The sequence below is a fragment of the Pteropus vampyrus genome, unplaced genomic scaffold (genome assembly GCF_000151845.1).
Source record: "Pteropus vampyrus isolate Shadow unplaced genomic scaffold, Pvam_2.0 Scaffold20, whole genome shotgun sequence".
In the NCBI taxonomy this organism is placed as follows: domain Eukaryota; kingdom Metazoa; phylum Chordata; class Mammalia; order Chiroptera; family Pteropodidae; genus Pteropus; species Pteropus vampyrus.
The window spans coordinates 15,030,707-15,049,942 of record NW_011888801.1 but is presented as its reverse complement, the minus strand read 5'-3'; the positions used below and the strand labels follow the sequence as shown (position 1 = coordinate 15,049,942).

Here is a 19,236-nt window from a genome sequence, read left to right as displayed (position 1 = left end):
TACTCTCAAAGTATTTTTGTTATCATATCTAAAGAGCCATGGTTTTCTGCCTTTTCTTTTGCTTTGCAGTGTTTATTTATGAATTTCTTTTGGTCTCTCCTGGTGTGTATGAAGCATATTTAATGTTCTTACTTCTCTGCTAAGCTACTAAAAGATGATACAGACCTTAGTTTCCCGTTAATAGAATTACTTCACTAGTGTTTGAATTGTTTGACCTCTTGTGAGTTTTAAATGTGCTGTCCAATTGTCTTTTAAAGAAAGTTAGACTTTTAAAGAATACTTTATAACCCAAGTTAACAAAATTCTATTTTCTAATATAACTACTCCATATGATTTTTGAGTTGTTACTGCTTTTGACTGAAAGCAGAGAAATATGGAATTATTCAGAAGAATGAAATGATTGCTCAGTTTTCATTTGGACTCTACCACCATTATCGCTAATAGTTCCTGACATATTTCTCTTTACTTAATGCTTTCTTTTTTTCTTTTAAACAGAAGAAAACAAAGAATCTGGCCTTTTTAGTTTGTTCTTTGATTGGAATCAACAGATTACTTTTGGCCAGCTGATTTATTTGTTGTTTTCACCACTAGTTAAAAAGGAAAACTAACAAAAAAGGATCTTCTAAAATTATACTGTTTTTATCCTCTCATATCTATTGCTCCTTGAAAACTATGTCATCTGTCTTCTCAAAGTAATTCTGCCTTCTGGCTAAGGAGCCTTATAAGTAGAGCAACTGCATATCATCTAAGCCCTGGATTTGGCTGTGTCAACTCCAGAGGCATGCCAACAATTTTCTCTTTTAATCCTAGACATTTTATTTCATTATAAAACACATAAATATGTCTACATTCACCAGTGTTTAGGTGTAGGGTTGAAGTTCATCTTTGAGAAGGAGTCTACGGATTAAAATTTAGATTTGTTTTTGTTGTATAAGCTATACCCATTATACACCTTCCCCCGCCCGCCCCAATTATTTCTTTAAAATATATACAGTTTGGAAAATGTCACTAAAAAGCACCAGTGCTCAAATTCTCTTAGTGTTTTGCTGTTGTTTGTATAGTTTTGTGTATTAGTGTGAGGGCTGTTTCATAGAAAGATTTCCTACTATAAGGATATTATTTTAAATCAATCTTCTGTTGTATTATAACACTAGGTTTGATATTTCCTGATTAGTTTTATAGCCATTGTTAGACCCATTCTTTTACTGAATATATATAATCTTTTTAAAATTGAAACTTATTCTGGGTGTGTTTTTTCTTTTATTGCTTTTGTAGAACCTACTGGGTTGGTGACATTTACAAGGCAGAGCCTTGAAGATTTTCCAGAGTGGGAAAGGTAATAATAATAAAAATAATCCTGGAATCTTAGAATTAGAAGGACACTTTTACCACTAGAAGTTTTAATTTACAGCGCCTTAAAAGATGGGTTTCCAGTCTCTTAATTGCCCTAGTGCTAGGGAATTTCTTCTCATAAGCAATCAATCCATTGATAGCACTTGTTAGAAAGTTTGTGCCTTTTAAATAAAAGTCTGCAACCTTTTGACGTCTATTCTTTTGCCTTATTTTTGTCTTGTGAAACAAAGTCCTATTTAGAATTAAGGAGTTTTATGTGTGAAGATACTAATATTAAATGGAACACCAATATATAATGCTCCTCTTTACTCTCCTTTTTTGGTTAGTGTTTGTATTTTATGGCTTTTCTTCCTGAAGGACAAGATTAGGAAAAGTTTTTTAATATTCTTATTAAACTAAAATGTAAATAGTAATTACGTAGAATTTGTGTGAGGGACAAGAATTTCTAAGTCTGGTTGTCCATTGGCATATCTGTGGAAGTTGCTAATTCACAGGGTTTTTTTTATTATTATTTATCTAAAATTACTGAGGAGAAAATAATCAGTCTGAGTTGATTCAGATTTCTTAATAGTTAACACATTTTCTAATCTAGAACAAAGCCCCAAAGCACTTAAAGGAGAATGGATCAATTTTTTCAATGTACATGAGGACATGATCAGACATACTAAATGCAGTATTTTTGGTGTGCATTCATGTTAACCATGCCTCTCATTTTCACTTGCTAATAACTTTTATTGTAGTTTGTAATTGTTTTGTTTGGAATTAGTGATGAAAGGGACTCACTCTAAAGGGAGTTAACTTGAGAAGGCATATCTGTTTAGGTGGCATTCCCATGGTGTTTTTATTCATTAGCGATGCTTATTTGTGCAGTGAAAGAAAAACAAACTTATTTAGGAGGCTGACTGCATGGCTGAGATGATTATTAATAGAAGTAGATAAAAGAAAAATGAAAACAAAATTGAAACAAATGAAGAAAACATGTACAGTATTTCGGAATCATGGCATATTAGAGATGAAAGGGACCCCAGGAAGTCATCTGATCCAGCTGCCTACTAAAAATATCAATCAACTTGATAATACTTATGACAGAGACTAGACAGCTTCAGTGATGGGAAATTCACTGTTTCACCTCAGTTGGCCTCTTAAATTATTATCTAATACTTTCACTCACTAAAAAATTCTTTCTTAATAATTCCACCTCCATTCTTGGTTCTTCCTTCTGGAACTACAATAATTTTATTTATTTATTTATTTATTTTAACATTCAGCTCTCCTTCACGTATCTTAATGCTTTTTTGACTCACCCCACCTCTAACAATGCACACAGGTACATACTAAAATTACTCATTTCTTCTATTTCACATGTAATAGGAATTCTAAACCCTTTATCTCTGCTCTCTACACATCCTAGGCCATTGGTTCCTGTTAACATATGGTGCCTAGAACTAAAAATAACAATCTGCTATATTATTCACCCAGGCCAGAGTACAGAGGATTGCTTTTCTTAGCTCTTCTATTAGTCTCTAGTAGGAATACAAGTATTTTGTTCACGTCATTTTGGTATAGATTTTATAGATCATTCAGAGGGCTTGTTTTTAATTCAGCTCAGGATCTGTACACTGCCTCTGACATTCATTTGGTTGTAGTGTGAAAGGACACTTATTTGTATATTACCACCTGGGACAGAAGGGATAGATCAAAATACAGAGATCTACGAGGCTGTTCTGTCTGTTAACTTTACCCTTAAGTAAGATCTAGATATTTCTTTTAACTTTGATAGGCAGAATTTAACTTGGTAACCTTTCTAACTTAAAAAAATATTTTTGGATCTCTGTTTTGTTTTAGCTGCTTCATAAATGAGTTGAATGTAACTAAACTCAATCTCCCAGATTTCAGAGAACCAGAAACATGCATTCACTTAAACAGGGAGGATGAAGAAGAGATGAGGATTGTTGGTATTGCCAAGAGTAAGGGGCTAAACAGGTCCCAGGAAGTTGGAGCCTTTTCTGATTTCCAAGTTTCTGGCATGTTTTAGTTACCCCTGTGATTATCAGTAAATACCTTAGTCAGGCTTAGTTAATCACAGAGAGCCAGAACAGGCTATGTCTTTGATTCCTGGGGCAGTGGAATGGAGGATTTGCTGGGGCCAGAAAGGAGACCTGTCAGGAAGTTGGAAGATGATTTTTAAAAAAAGTTTCTAGCAATTTCATAATTTTATTGAGAACTGTGCTATAATTTGACATGGAGAATTATTGACAACAGTTGAGATTTCTGTTTTGAAGTCCTGACTGACAAACCAGAGATTTCTGGTTCATGCTGCTGTATCGTTTCAGTAGTATCCTCAAAGGTGGTCTCCCTTGGAATAAAATGGCTAGGAAAGTGGGATTTGGAAGGTAATTTTTCTAAAAGTATAGCATACTGGTTAAGTAAGAGCTTGGACCATTGACTTGGGCTACCTGGGTTTAAATATTTATTGCTTCATATTTACTAGCCTTGAGCAGATTACTTAACTGCTTCCTCTGCATTGTCTTCCCATCTGTAAAAGAAGGTAGTGATAGGGTTATTGTGAGGATTAAATGAGTTAAAAAATAATACAAACAAAGTTCTTAGAACAAAACCTATACTAAATTACCTTCCAAGTTTAAGGCTATAAATCTGTTGGATTGAAGCCTAACCAGAAATGTATTTGGACTTACTGAAACCAGGCAGAAAGCAAATCCCAGTAAGTAAATAGCGCTTCCCTATCTAAATTGTTTTTAAAAGTATGTAATTGATTTAAAAAATATATAATTCCTCTCCCCCCAAAATTAGTGCCATCCTTATACAAGTTAGGGGTTTGGGTCTCATCTGTTACTTTCTATTATAATTTATATTTTATTCTGTAAGTAATTGAGAGAACATCTACTAAGGAAAAATGTTATCAAATGCTATTAATAAAATGGAATTGGTTTTTTAATATAATGTAAACCAGATAAACACTTTTCGGGTCCCTGGCTAGATATGAAAATTAAACTGACAAAGACAGATAGATTAACAGGAGAAAAGCATACAGATTTATTTTACATAAGTTTTACATGACATGGGAGCCTTCATAAGGAAATGAATACCCAAACCTAGCCTTGGGCAGATTACTTTTGTACTCTTATGCTAGGTTTGATGAAGAGCAGTCATGGAGAAATAGAATAGGTTAAGGAGTATGAATTATTGAGGTAAACTGAGAGAGACAGTGTGGCGTGTTTGTTAGGTGGCCTGTTATGATTTTTCTTGGGATCCCTTTGTCATCTAAGATGAGGTTTCTCTTTACCTTTGACTATAGGGAGGGTACCACTCACAGAGGGTTTTATGGCCTGTTTCAGGGAAAGGGGGCGACGGGGTCCAGGTGACCATCTTGGTTCTGCCATTCTCTCAGGCTTCTTCAGCTTAAAATATTCAGTATGCCAAGGTGCCTTATTTTGGGGTGGCATGTCTTGTATGCCATAAACAACTTAGTTGCCATGGTGTATAAAAATGAAAGAAAATAGTTGTGACTTACAGATACTAGATTCATCTGTCAATTTTATTAATATAAAAATATCATAGATCAGAATTTCTGTGTCATGTATTTTCATTAAGACCAACCACATACACATACAGTTATCGACGAATGAAAATAAAGCCTATCTGAGAATCATATATGATTTATTCTAAAGTGTTTCTATATTTTTCCTTAGGTTGACAATCTAACATAATAATAAAATTTTATAGATCTTAATCTTTTTATAATTTGAGAAGTTTTCAAATCTTAAAGAGGAGAAACTGATATTTTGTGGGTGAAAAATAGGTTTCAAAACAGTATATTATCGCATTTTAATTTAAATATGTACCATTTTTATATTAGAATAAGAAAATGGGAGAACATATGCTAAGAAAGTTAACAGTAGGAATCTATTTCTGGCTTTTGAGATTTGGAGTGATTCTAATTTTTTTTATGTAGCTAATGTATATTTTCAGATTTTTCTGTAATGAAATACTTACCATTAAAAAATAAATAAGGGAATATATTTTTAAATCATAGATGTGAAAAACCCCTGACTCGACTGCATGTCACTTATGAAGGTACCATAGAAGGAAATGGTCAAGGCATGCTACAGGTAGGTCAATCACAGCATTGTGTGTGTGTTTGGGACTTTCTCTTGTCAAGCTTCTGACAGCAAAAGGAGTTTGAAAAGCTGTTTATTTATCTCCTAAGCTGATTTAATGCAAAGAAGCATGATAGCAGAATGGAGAAAAACACCAAACAGATCATCTTGACAGCCTTGGTAATATTGTTACTTGCCCAGTGTGTGTTCTCTATTTCTTACATGTGCCTCTTTAAAAAGCCTTTGACAGAAAATCCCAAGATCTGGACAACATCAGGCCTCTTGGTTCAGATGTAGATTGTGGATTGACAGTGGAGGAAGTTCCCAGGGTATGGTCTTGACAAGCTGTCACCAGTTTTGTTCTTTTTCTTTAAAGGCTCTTGCTCTGCCCTAAATGATGACCAGTTTGAGATGTTTTTCTGCCACCAACCTTGTTTGGGACTAGGAGGCAGATGTCTAAAACTGATTGATAAGAAAGTCCTTTCTCTCATATATAATTGTTTTAGGCACACTATGCTTGATATCTTTTTCCTGTTTTAGAGTAGGTTAATTTTGTCCATCTCTCCAAACTTTGTTATTAATCTGTGTTACTGCCTTTATATATATATATATATATGTATATATGTATATATGTATATATGTATATATGTGTGTGTGTATATATGTGTGTGTGTATATATATATATACGCATGTGTATATATACACACACATATATATACATATATATATAATTTGTAAAGGAATTTACAAGTAAAACACTCTGTATATCTAGCTTTAAAATGATGTAACACCTAACCTGAACATGTGTTTTCCTTTTGCTTTATAGTGATCTTTCCTTTAAATTATCAATCAGAAAGAAATGTTAGTGATTTGTGTTCTTATCTCATTTATAAGAGCATTGTAATCTCAGCTTTCTTTGAAAGAATCTTGTACATTATTTCATTTATACTGGGAATAGCTGATTTTTCTTCTTGGATCCTTATTTGATGCATACATTAAGTCAGAAGCTAAACAAAGCGCTTGACAGAGAATGGACTGATTTGTTTGAATAACAATGTTTATTGTCAAATGACTAGACTGATTTGCATTTGGCTAGTTATATGATGCTCTTAGTGTCTAATACAGATTCTTTTTAGAATTGCCTTTTATTTAGACATATTTGTACTTGAAATCTTCAAATAGGCAAGTTATGTTTTTGTTTTAAATCACCTCATAGTGATTATTTGAGATTGTAAACAAAAATACTTAGGATAACTGAATTAATATTTGTCCTGTACTTAAAATTGTTTTAAATTTGTATTTAATCAGTACCTTTTCTTTGATTTAAAATAATAATTTTAAATCTATTTAAAACAATAATTTCTAATGTAGTTAACATTTATTTTGTCTTTTAAAGATCTAGAATTTAATAAGGCACAGTCTATTAGGACCAAGGCACTCTTTTTCCAAAACCTCTGTAGCCAGTCTTCTGGCCAGTATGGCTATGTTGGTGAGAGTCCAGTGTTGGCCAGGCAGCCCACACTCTTGCATAGCAAGGACTTGGAATGGAAATGATCATTGATGATAACAGCAAGTGCCCTTCTGGAGCTGGAAGAGAACAGCTGAAACACCATCGAACCCTTTGGGCTGAGCTCCAAAGGCTTTTTTTTTTCCTCCAGCTTTATTGAAATATAATAGACAATCAATTGCTCGTATTTATGTTGTACAATTCAATGAGATTTTTTTTTTCAATTGTTGGCATACAATAACATGCCAGTTTCATTTGTACAGCATAGTAATCAGAGATTCACATAACTTGCAAAGCAATCACCCCACAAAATCTAGTACCCATCTTCCCCCTTACATATTTATTACAACATTATTAACCATCTTCCCCATTCTACACTCTACATCTCCATGTCAATTCTGTGACTATCCATTTGTACCTCTTAATCCATTTGCCTTTTTTTTGCCGTTCCCCTAACCAACCCCCTTCCCATCTAGTAGCCCTCAAAATATTCTCTGTATTTATGAGTTCATTTCCATTTTTGTTGTTGATTTTGTTCTTTAGATGCCACATGGACGTGAAATCATGCAATATTTGTCTTTTTCTATCTAACCGATTTCATTCAGCGCAATACCCTCTAGGTCCATCAAGGCAATATCTTTTTCCACCTCCTGCCTTTTAGTCTATGTGTGTTTTTTAACGTGCAGTGACTCTCTGGTAGGCAGCATATGTAAGGGGCTTGTTTTCTTATCCTTTCAGCCACCGTATCTTTCGGTTGGAGCACTTTTCCATTTGAGGTACTTGTTGATAGGAATGTAGTTATTACCATTCTTTATTCCTGTTTTTGATACATGTTGTTTCTTCTTAAAGAATTCTCTCCAAAATTTCCTGTAATACTGGCTTGATGTTGAAATTCCATTAGCTTATTTTGTCTGGGAAGCTCTTTATCGTCCTTCGACTCTAAATGATAACTTTGCTGGATAAAGAGTTCTTGGTTGTAGATCCTGGGTTTTCATCACTTTAGATATTTTGTGCCAAGCCCTTCTGTCCTGCATGGTTTCTTTTGAGAAATCAGCTGCCAGTCTTATGGGTGCTCCCTTGTAGGTATCTAACTGCTTTTCTCTTGCTGCTTTTAAGAGTCTCTCTTTGTAGTTAACCTTTGGCATTTGGATTATGATGTGTCTTGGCGTGGGCCTCTTTGGGTTCTTCTTTCTTAGGACTTTCTGAGCTTCCTGGGGTTGTATGTCTAGTTCCTTCACCAGGTGAGAGAAGTTTTCCATCATTATTTCTTCAAACAGCTCTTCAACGTCTTGTTTTCCTTCAGGTAGGTACCTCTATGACACGGATATTTTTACATTTAGCAGTGTCCCATAGGCTCCTTAAATTATTATTATAGTCTTGGCTTTCTTTTTCTTGCCATTCTGATTGATTATCCTTGGCTTCCTATCTCTATATCGGTGTTTTGATCCTCTTCTTTTTTTTATCTACTCTGTTTATTCCATCTAATACACTCTTCATCTCAAATAATGTATTCCTCATTCCTGACAGATTCCCTTTTATAATTTCCATTTCTATTTTTATGCTTTTTATCTCTTTGTTAAAGTTGTCACTGAATTCATCTACACTTCCCCTAAGTTCATGGAGCATCTTTATAACCAGCATTTTGAACTCTGCATCTGTTAGATTGCTTGACTCCATTATTCCTGGATCTCTGTTCTGTTCTCTCATATGGTTTCTACTTCTTTGTCTTCCCATTTGGCTGCCTTCTGTGTCTGCTTCTATGTACTAAGCAAAGCTCCTAAGTTTCTCGGTCTTATTAGTGTCTCTTTGTGTATAGTAGGTGTCTGGTGGCACAATCCTGAGAGGAGTTCAGCTGCAGGCCAAGTTTAGCCCCAGCCTGTGCCTCTCCAGGGCCACCTGTCAAGATTCAGCAAGCAATCCACAGATGCTGTGCTTATAGTTGCCTCAGGAAACCACACCAGAGACCGAGGCCAGCTGCCTCCAGTGTGAGTCTAGGCGCTGCTCAGCAAGGTGCACCTGATTAGCTGAGGACACACCTGGATGTGGCTTGGGTGTGGCCGCAAGTTGTGGGAGGCGGAGTTTCAGGGAATCCTCTGGGCAGAGTGACCTCTGTTCACCAGTTTGATGTTTTAGCTATGGCAGCATTGAGTCCACACACTGGGAGGTGGAGGGCTGAACAGAGGAACAATGAATACTGTCTGCACCTCTCCCCAGGAGAGAGCCTCGCCTCCGTCCCTCACTCCGACAACTCGGTGCTCCTCTGTAAGTCTCTGGTGGCACCCGAGCCGCCGACTGGGCGCTGGTGCTCAGAGCCAGCAGGTCCGTCACCACAAAAGTCCATTCGTGGGCACAGCCCCTTTAAGAGGCATCCACAGCTGCTGGCTGTTGCTGCTGCAGCTTCTTCTGTTCCACTCAGTCGCTTGGGACCAGGCAGCCTTCGGTCTTCGTCCGCTCCTACCTTCTACCATTGCAGGCTGATTAATTATTTCTCTCTCTAGTTATAGTGCTCTGTTTGTCTAGATCCCAGGTGACTTTCCTTGTTGTTTGCTCCGTGTTTCTGTCGCAACTTAGATTTAGTCGCAAGAGAGATGAGCAAAGCCTCTACCATCTACATCATTCCTCCCCTAACTCCTGCGAAAAATACGATTAACATTTATTTCAAGCGAATATTACTTTTTCCTCACATTTCTATCTTGATGACATTCTTTCCTATATTAAAATATTGGATTAGCTGAGGGAGTCTTAACACACATGAAATCAACAAAGCTGTTGCTAGTTAGCACCACAGGAATGCTGACCTTCCAATCCAACAGGGAATTATTTAACAACATTCAAGGTTCAGATTCTCCCCAATTCCTGGAATATATTATAAATGAAATGTGAACCTTGGTACATTAAAAAAATACCATAAAGGCTTCAATAATTATTCTCCCTACTCATGCCTTGTATCTCCAGGAGATCAGAGAATATTGTATTGCAGTGCCACAAAGCTCCTTTTGTAGCATATAAATTATATTATGCTGAATGGCAGTAACAACAAAACCTCTCTAAGGAGTGTTATCATCTCTCTCTTTTCATCAAGTTATAATTCAGACACTGAGAAATCCAAACAAGTAACTTTAAAGCGAGTTAGAAAATGGCTAAAAATAAAGAAGCACTCACATGCTTGTTTTCATGTACTGGAACAGGTTTCTCACATGTAATAGCTTTTCATTAAGAACTTTTTAAGTAGTAGAAACTTTAATTTTTTAAAAGTCTTCTACTTTGAGAGACATAATTGAATTTAGCATATTTTCTATGCATATCTTTAAGTTAATAAATGTTGGTCTTTTATTCAAAAGTGAATAATTGCATACACATTAAATGTATTACATTTATCTTTGCCAAGTAGCACATAAGTTGAATAGGGCTTATCTTTCTATTTTAGCTATGTACCTTGTTCCAGTAAAAATTAAGTTTAGATGATCTCAAACTTTGTTTCTCATTTGTATTTGCAATACCATTATGCTTAGCCAGTCTCTCCGTTTTCAAGTGTTTCTATTTTATTTCTCTGCTTGATCTCTCTTTCCTTTGCTTTCTTTCCCACTGACCTATTTGAGGCTCCAGTAGTGTTTATATAAACTATTCAGTGATCACCTAATCAACCTCTCTGCTTTTAATTTTATATTTTTCCAGTTCATTCTTTAAATTCTAGCCTGAATTATCTTCCTAAAACATAGGGCCTTTGTTGTTAGTTTTCTTTTTAGAATCTTTACCAGAACCTTCAGAATTAAGTAAAAATTTCCTGGACCCCAGACCACCTCATCACCAATTGTAACCCTCCATATATACTACATTGCAGGCAGGCATGAGAAATCTGCTTATGGCTCTCCTCAGACAGCACTTTACATTTGGATTTTCCTATGTCCTTGTGAAGCTATTCCCTCAGCCTAAATGTCAGCAAAATCCAGATTGAATGACATTCCTTCTTATAATGCTCCCTGTCCTTCTCCCCATGCTCTAATTTTAATCAGTTGTATTTTTGGGAATTATTTTGTATTAGTATCAAATACGAATAAGTTCTTTAATAATCATTTTATCGTTCTGTTTATGTGCCTAGCTCCCATCTACATTCTAAATATTGTGAAACTAGGAACCATGTCTTGCTCATATTTATATCCTGTGGTTCCCAGTACAATATTCAGTCAATATTTGTTGAACAGTTTAATCCATAAGTCACCCAATTCATAAAAACCTTATTATTTCATAAGTAATCAATGGACTAGTTTAACCAAAATTATTTTTCTATGTAAACTAAAGAGTTACTCTGTTCTTTAGCATTGATTTAGTATGTCAGAATATAAACCCAAATAGATATCATTCTCTGTGGTAATTCATTTCAGGAACTTATCCAGTTATAACTTTCAGTATTTTCTAATTTCTTCTATAGCGAAAAAAGACGACATTGCCTTCTATTAATTTCTGTCTTTTCACATATAGTTTTCTTTATCAAAAGATTCATATTCTTGTTTTACTCTTTTGTAAAATGGGCTTCAGATTATCATTTAATATCATAATTGATGTAGAGAACACAAACAAGTTTTAAGAAATCTCATATTTGAAAATAGTCTGAAAGTATATGTGAAATAATAGAAAAAAATATATACATTATTGTTCTCTGGCCCCAGTTTTTGGCATAGAGTTTCTTAAACCCTGGTAATTTCCTAAGTGATAAGAGTACTAGAAACATCGTCTGTTCTAATATTTGGTTTTTGATTCCCATTCCTGACACAGAGCTCCTAAATCCCTTGGAATTTCCTGGGTGATAAGAGTGTATTTTTTTCTATTGAGGTGACTTGGTGGGCTCCCTGATAACTTCAGGATAGGGTCACCAGAAAAACAAAGCCATGATTAGAAGCTTGAAACTTTGCACCCAACCTCCCATCCTCTGGGAAAGAGAGGTGGACTAGAGACTGAGTTAATAATCGACCATGACTATATGCTGTAGCTTCCTTAAAAACACCAAAAGTACAGAATTCAGACAGCTTCTAGGTTGATGAACATGTGGAGGTTCTAAGAGAGTGACTTGTAGAGAGAGCGACTTACTGGGAAGCTCTGTGCCCCTTCCCACATACCTTGCCCTGTGTATCTCTTCATCTCACTGTTTATCCGTATCCTTTATTATATCTTTTTAAAAAATCAGTAAATGTAAGTAAGTGTTACCCTGAGTTATATGAGTTATTCTAGCAAATTATCAAACTGCAGGAGGGAGTCATGGGGAACCCCAATTGGCCAGTCAACTAGAAGTACACGTGGCAACTTAGGACTTGCTGTTGGCATCTGAAGTCAGGCAGTCTTGTGAGACTGAACCTATTAGTGTGTAGAAACTGATGCAAACTCCAGATAGATAGTGTCAGAACTGAATTAAATTATAAGACACACAGGTGGTGTTGCAGAACAGATGTATGGGAAATCCATATGTATCTTTGTTAGAAGTGTTGTGAGTTTAAAAGTAATGTGAAATTAAAGGAGAGACATGGGAGTCTGTTTTTCTTATACAGTGTATAAGTCTCTCTTATATTACTAAACTGTTTTTTTGGTATGTGTGTGACTGTGTATGTACACAACTGAGTACACATGTGTAATCTAATTCTTCAGGTAGAATAAGACAAAATCAGAAACTATTTCTAACATATTGCCCCATAATGCCTAGCAAAGGACACCCTGGAGTGCTTAGTTAAGTTTAAGATAAATAATGATGGCAAGTTGAGTTTGCTTTGTTATGAAGATTGTGTAACTCATCATTAATAGGATCTTGGGAATGTCATCTTAGTACTCCACAGAAAGTTTACGTATAGTTTTAGACTAAATCAGAAATATTAATTTAATTGAATCTTTATTGTTAAACCAGGTTCTCTGTCTTTATTTTTTTCCCTTAGGTATATTGTAAAAAAATAGGTTTGTGATGTTCATGCAGTTGGGGGAGTTGTGATTGAATTTAGAAGGATGAAATTTCCATCCTTTTATTCTTCCACAGAAGAAAAAGGTTACCCAGAAAAGGTCAATTACTAAACTTTACAGTTCTTTAAGAACAAGTATTTGATTGCCATATTATATAAGAAAGGTATAATTATATTAAAGTCTATGAAATACATAAATGGAAATTGAGTAGTAAATGGTGGGGAAATGATCTTGAAACCTTTCCAGATAAAACCTCCCTTGATTTCTGGCCCTTGAAGCACAAAAGTTTTTGAACAAAAGTTCACATAATTATGTTGAGTCTTTTGTCTAAAAGCTCCATTTTCCAGATTCCTCCTAAGGTTTGGGGCTCCAAAGAAATGTACAGAGATATTAACTGCAGTGAGATGGAAAGAATGCAATCAACCATAATCCATTCTCCCTGAGAAGATTACTAATTTGGGGATTGATTTATATGGGAAAGGAAAGGGAGATTAGAGCTTAGAAGAATAGTGTATATTTTTTTATCATATATGTAGGTGTTTTAGATCATTACTGAACGTGCCATGTTTTCCCAAAATAGGTGGATTTTGCAAACCGTTTTGTTGGAGGTGGTGTAACCAGTGCAGGACTTGTGCAAGAAGAAATTCGCTTTTTAATCAACCCTGAGTTGATTGTGTCACGGCTCTTTACTGAGGTGCTGGATCACAACGAATGTCTTATCATCACAGGTTAGTTTTGGGAAATCTGGACAATGAGAAAGTTTTCCCCATCTGTGAGTAGCTATCATGAAAACTAAAGGCCACCTAGATAAGCCTTCTCTGCCATTGATATTAGTCCCATTATTTTTATTCATTAATTTATACTTGGTTTTTTGAAATTATTATATAGTTGACCCTTGAACAACCAACCCTCTATGCACTTGAAATCCACATTTAATTTTTGACTCTCAAAATCTCAAGTTGTCCCTCGCTGTTGGTTCCAGGACCTCCTGTGGGCACCAAAATCTGAGGATGCTCAAGTCTCCCCTATATAAGAAGGCATAGATCAATGCATACAGTCAGCCCTCTGCATCCACAGATTCCCAAATGTGAATTGAAAACAGTACAGGCATTTATTGAAAAAAATCCACATATAAGTAGACTGTGTAGTTCAAACCTGTGTTTTCAGGGGTCAACTATAGATATGTTTTCCTAAGCTTGAGTAAGATATTTTATCCCTACCTTTTTCTCCTTGGCATTATTATCTGAGGAACAAGGGTAAAAACTATTTAGTTATCCTCCATTTTTAATTTTTATGATACAGTGCCCTTAAAAAGAAGGTAATAATATGTCTTTGAGTATGTATTCTATTATTATTTTTCCATTATATTTCCAAAGTGAAATACTTTGGAAACTGTGATACTTCAATATGAAGATACTATATAAATGTGGTACTTCAATATGAAGATCCTATATAAATGTAAAAAGTACAGTTACAGTGTTTGGAGAGAGTCAGTACAACAGTGAGCTTTTAAGAAAAATAAATTGATAACTTTATGGTTACCCTAATTTCTAATCCTAAGAGAAAAAATGTGATGACCTTAGTATCTCTTCTTGATTTAAGTTAATATAGGAGGAAGAGAGAGGGAAATATAGTCAAATTTATATGTTAGGTTTATTATTGAGATTTAGTATTTTTTCTTCTAAGTTTCTTTAGATTGAGATACTACTCTGTCACAGTATTTTATTGTCAGTGAGCTACAAAAAAAATTAATGATTAACTCATATCTCTTAAGAAACTTAATCAACCACCTTATTCAAGTTAAGCCTTTTACTCAAGTATCTTAAAGAATATTCCCACATAAAAGTCATAATTATTCATCAATGACTGATACTTTCTTTTTTCTGCAGAGGAGAATTTCTTATTTTCTTTTTGAATCTATTTCTGAGATTTGAGATTAGTATAGGAGAATAAACATTCAGCCAAATTGGAAAAAACCCATATTTATAGCAAATGTATACTCAACTTTCACTTCCAACAAGGTACATGACAGAACTAAGACTTCGAGGTCTCATCTTGAAGCCACACTCTGCTTCAGATACATTTGTAGGTAACCTTTAGGAGTGTATCTAAGTTTTTTTTTTTATGTTTTGCTTTCGAAATTCTCCTCTTTTTTTTTTTATTGTCTTTCAACACCTTGATTATGATGTATTCAGGTGTGGATCTATTTGACTTTACCCTACTTAGAATTCATTGAGCTTCCTGAATGTTTAGATAAATTTGATAAATTTTTGGCCATTTTTTCTTCAAATATTATTTCTGTCCCTTTCCTCTCTTTCTGGGACTCCTATTATGCATATGTTGGTACATTTTGTGGTGTCCATTAGTCTCAGAAGCTTTGTTCGTTTTTCTTCATTCTTTATTTTTTCCATTCTTCAGACTGGATAATTTCAAGTTCACTAATTCTTTCTTCTTTAATCTGCTTTTAAATCTCTCCAGATAAATTTTTATTTCAGTTATTGTACTTTTCAACTCCAGAATTTCTGTTTAGTTCTTTTTTTAAAATAATATCTATCTTTTTGTTGAGAGTCTCTATTTGTGAGGCATTATTCTTATACATCCATTTAGTTCTGTAGACATAATTTCCTTTAGTTCTTTGAACATATTTAAAATAGCTGATTTAATGCCTTTGTTTAGTAAGTTCAACATCTGTGTTCCCCAGGGACAGTTACTATTTTGACTACCTTTTTTTCTAAGTGTGGACCCTACTTTCTCATTTCTTTGCATACCTCAATTTTTTTTTTTTTTTTTGTTGTTGAAAGCTGGACATTTTAAATAATGGGGAAATTCTCGAAATCAGCTTTTCCTGTTCCCCCAGAGTTTGTTTTTGATGCTCTTTGTTTGTTTAGTGACTTTCCTAAACTAATTCTGTAAAGTTTGTATTCTTTTTTGTCTGTGGCCACTGAAGTCTGTGCTTGGTTAGATTAGTGGTCAGCTAATGATTGGACAGAGCTTTCCTTAAGTGCCTAGGAGTAATAAGTCTCTAAGTCTTTGCAAAATGGCTGTGTGCTGTTGGAGCTCACCTTCAACACTCCACCAGGCAGTTGATACTTTCTTCTTGCTTATACTTGACACTTTACTTCCTGCCTGCACAGATACCCAAGATCAGACAGGAGATCTTAGGACCTTTTTATTTCTTCTCTTGAGCATGTGCATAGCCATGTGAATGTGTGTAGCCTTTTACATTCCTGAAGATAATAAACTTTTTAAAGCCCCTTATGGACATCTCATTCCTCAGCTTTTCCTTTGAAACTTTTTGGTTAGCCTGTTGTCCCCCCACCCCCAGCTATTATCTACTGCCTCAGGCAGCCACACTGTTGAACAATTGCCTGTAATTGTTTTCAACAAACACCACTGGAGATTAGGATTTCGAACTAGGAAAGTTACAAGTCAAGTCAAATAAAGATATCATTGCAAGTGAGTTCTTCCAGGAAACCACCAGACAGGTCATATAATGATAGTTCTCTGAGAATGGGGCTATGAAGGTGAGTTAGCCCTTTTCTACCATCTCTGGTGGCTACTAGGCTGCTAGTTTTCACTGTATTACAGTCTTTTGGTTTTTAAGACTACTGCAAAGCTTGGGAGAGCAGAATAGGAATAGGGCAAGTTAAAAATGCCAGAAAACTCATTCTTTTTACCAAGATTCAGCCAATTTTACTTTAATAAATACTGCTTGGACTGCTGCAAGCCTTTGATTAACTCCCACAGTTCAGAAAAAGTTGAATCTCACAATTTTACCAGTGTTCTTACTGCTTTTATGGAGGAGAAAATTTCCAGAAGTTTGTACTCCATTATTTTTGCTGATATGTCTTTATCTTTTATAAGTACTTGTTGGTAAAAGGGCTTTCGACAAGTTATTCTATGTAATTTAGATATCCTATGTTATTTTTTATAATATAATTGTGAGTCTGCTATTTTGGTGTGGTAAGGAAAAAATAACAATTGTTAATTACATGAGTTTATATAGGAAATTAAGAATAGAACTTCAGCAAAGGAATTTCTTCTTGAAGAGTTTGTGATCCAAATTGTACTGAAATGGAAAGATAAAACCTTTTTGTTCTCAGTGTTATCTCAATTCACATATTGGTTTAGCTGTATTCATTTGTTGTTTATATATATACAGATATGAAGAATGCAGTTGGAAGGTATGAGGGGAGAGGAGAATACAAGGAATCATAGAAGAAAAAATTAAACTTTCATAAATCCAGTGTTGGGCAAATAAAGACTTTGAATATTGGTCTCATACTGTTTTAGAGAGCCCTGAAGGTATGGGATGTGACTGTCTCCAGCATTTGGGTGTATGAAATATTTTAAAAGAATTTTAATTTTTAGCAGATAAGCTAAATTTGAACTGAAGACGCAGAACAAAATATTCCATCAATTTTTAAGGTGAATTTACAGTGGACCCTTGAGCAACACAAATTTGAACTGCACAGGTCCACTTATACATGGATTTTAAAAAATACATTGGAAAAAATTTTGGAGATTTTCTTTCTACTGTGAAACAACTGTATCGATTAGGCTACCATAAAGCAATCATATTGCTGCTTCTATCAGTGCATGAATCACTATACTTTTTTCATATTATCTTTTCATTTTTGAACAATTAGTAGTGTTTGTTAGTAATACATATAACATCATGGTTTTTTTTCCTCTTTAATTGACCCCCCCCACCCCCCCGCTTCCACCCCTGACCTACAGATGTTGCAATCTCCCGTTAAGAACTGGATCTCTAAAGGCGGAGCATCTCCTCCCATGCGCTCACAGCGCTCACCTGGGGCCTGGTGCACCCGAGGCCTGGTGCACCCAGGACCTGGCTCACCTGGGACCTGGCTCACCTGGGGCCTGGCACCTGGCACTCCCAGGGTATGGTCCGTCGCTCCAGCTGGGGCGCAAACCCAGGACCTTCTGTGTCTAAAGCCGACATGCTAACCACTACACTATGGAGCCACCCTTACAGTGTTTTTTATTGTATAAGACAACATGATTGGCGGTACTGACAGAAAGATTATTCATTTTCTAAACATGATATAAACTTAACAGTATCAATAAATACAGTGTAGTACTGTAAATGTATTTTCTCATGATTTTCTAAATAGCATTTTCTTTTCTCTAACTTTATTGTAAGACTACAGTATGTAATACTGTATATAATACATATAACATATAAAATATGTGTGAATGTTTATGTTATTGGTAAGGCTTCTGGTCAGTAGTAGGCTATCAGTAGTTAAGTTTTGGGAGAGTCAGAGTTATACATGGATTTTCAACTGCAGGGCTGGAGGTTGGTACCACTAACCTCGCTGTTGCTCAAGAGTCAACTGTACATCATTGAAAGCTCAAAGCTAATTTATTTCATTTCCGTCATTTCTCTATACTAGGAAAGTAGTAAGCCTCTTGTCATCTATTAATGTTGCTGTAAAGTGATTTCCTTGTAAAAGGAAAACATTAGAATTTTTTTTTTTTTAAAGATAGTTTGTCCCAACCTATAAAAGGATCATCACTGTAGAGTTATGTCTAGTCTCTAATTTACCTACAGGTTTTGTAAATGAATGGAAAGTTTCAGATCCATGACTCACCTTCATATCCATAATTACCTCAGACTAAGGACATCTGGAGTGACTTTTAACTCAGCATTTTCTCCCCATATACACTTAACTCTATTATAGAGCCTCCTAATTAATATCTGTGATGTGATGTTCCCTTAATGGAAATGGCCATTTCATCATCTATTTGATGTTGGATTTCTGCCATCCCTTCTTAGGAGACTCTTAACCATGCACTGTAATCTATCTGCCTGATCAGTTCCATTCCTTCAGTGATTCATATAGGCTCAGTGAGCTAATGGCTGTGATTGTGCTGCCTGAATCTGTAGAAGAGTTTGAGAAATTGGAAATAAATTAAATTTATCATCATTGTGGGGTATCTGGTTGGTTTCAGACTTTTAATGAATATGGAACAGGTCATGCAAACAGGCAAATACTTTTCATCCAGACAGTATTATCCCTCTGTTTGCTATGATCCACTCTGGGGCAACTATGAGTTAAAATGTTTCAGTAAATATAGACAGAGGGAAAGAATTAAAACTCCAGTCTCCTTTTACTTTTTACTTTTCTTCCTCTCTTCTGTTCTCCAACATCCAACAGCAAATAGCTTCAATACCAAAGTGTGTTATTGTGGTTTGGGAAGATTTTTTGTTTGTTTGTTTCTGTGTTGTGAGGACACAAAGCATATGCCAGGACCTGAAACTTACTGAGCTGAATGTTAGTACATTTAAC

The 19,236-nt window shown here is 35.2% G+C and overlaps 1 protein-coding gene across 4 annotated transcripts in view; it reads left to right on the top strand.

The window, feature by feature from the left end:
• PARG (poly(ADP-ribose) glycohydrolase) overlaps positions 1-19,236 on the top strand; it is a 116,564-nt gene that overhangs the window by 62,253 nt on the left and 35,075 nt on the right. For all 4 annotated transcript variants that reach the window (XM_011355420.2, XM_011355422.2, XM_011355421.2 and 1 more), the window contains 3 exons: positions 1,276-1,336; positions 5,408-5,483; positions 13,500-13,647. In XM_011355420.2, the coding sequence (XP_011353722.1) occupies positions 1,276-1,336; positions 5,408-5,483; positions 13,500-13,647 (285 nt within the window). The remainder of the gene's footprint in view (positions 1-1,275; positions 1,337-5,407; positions 5,484-13,499; positions 13,648-19,236) is intronic.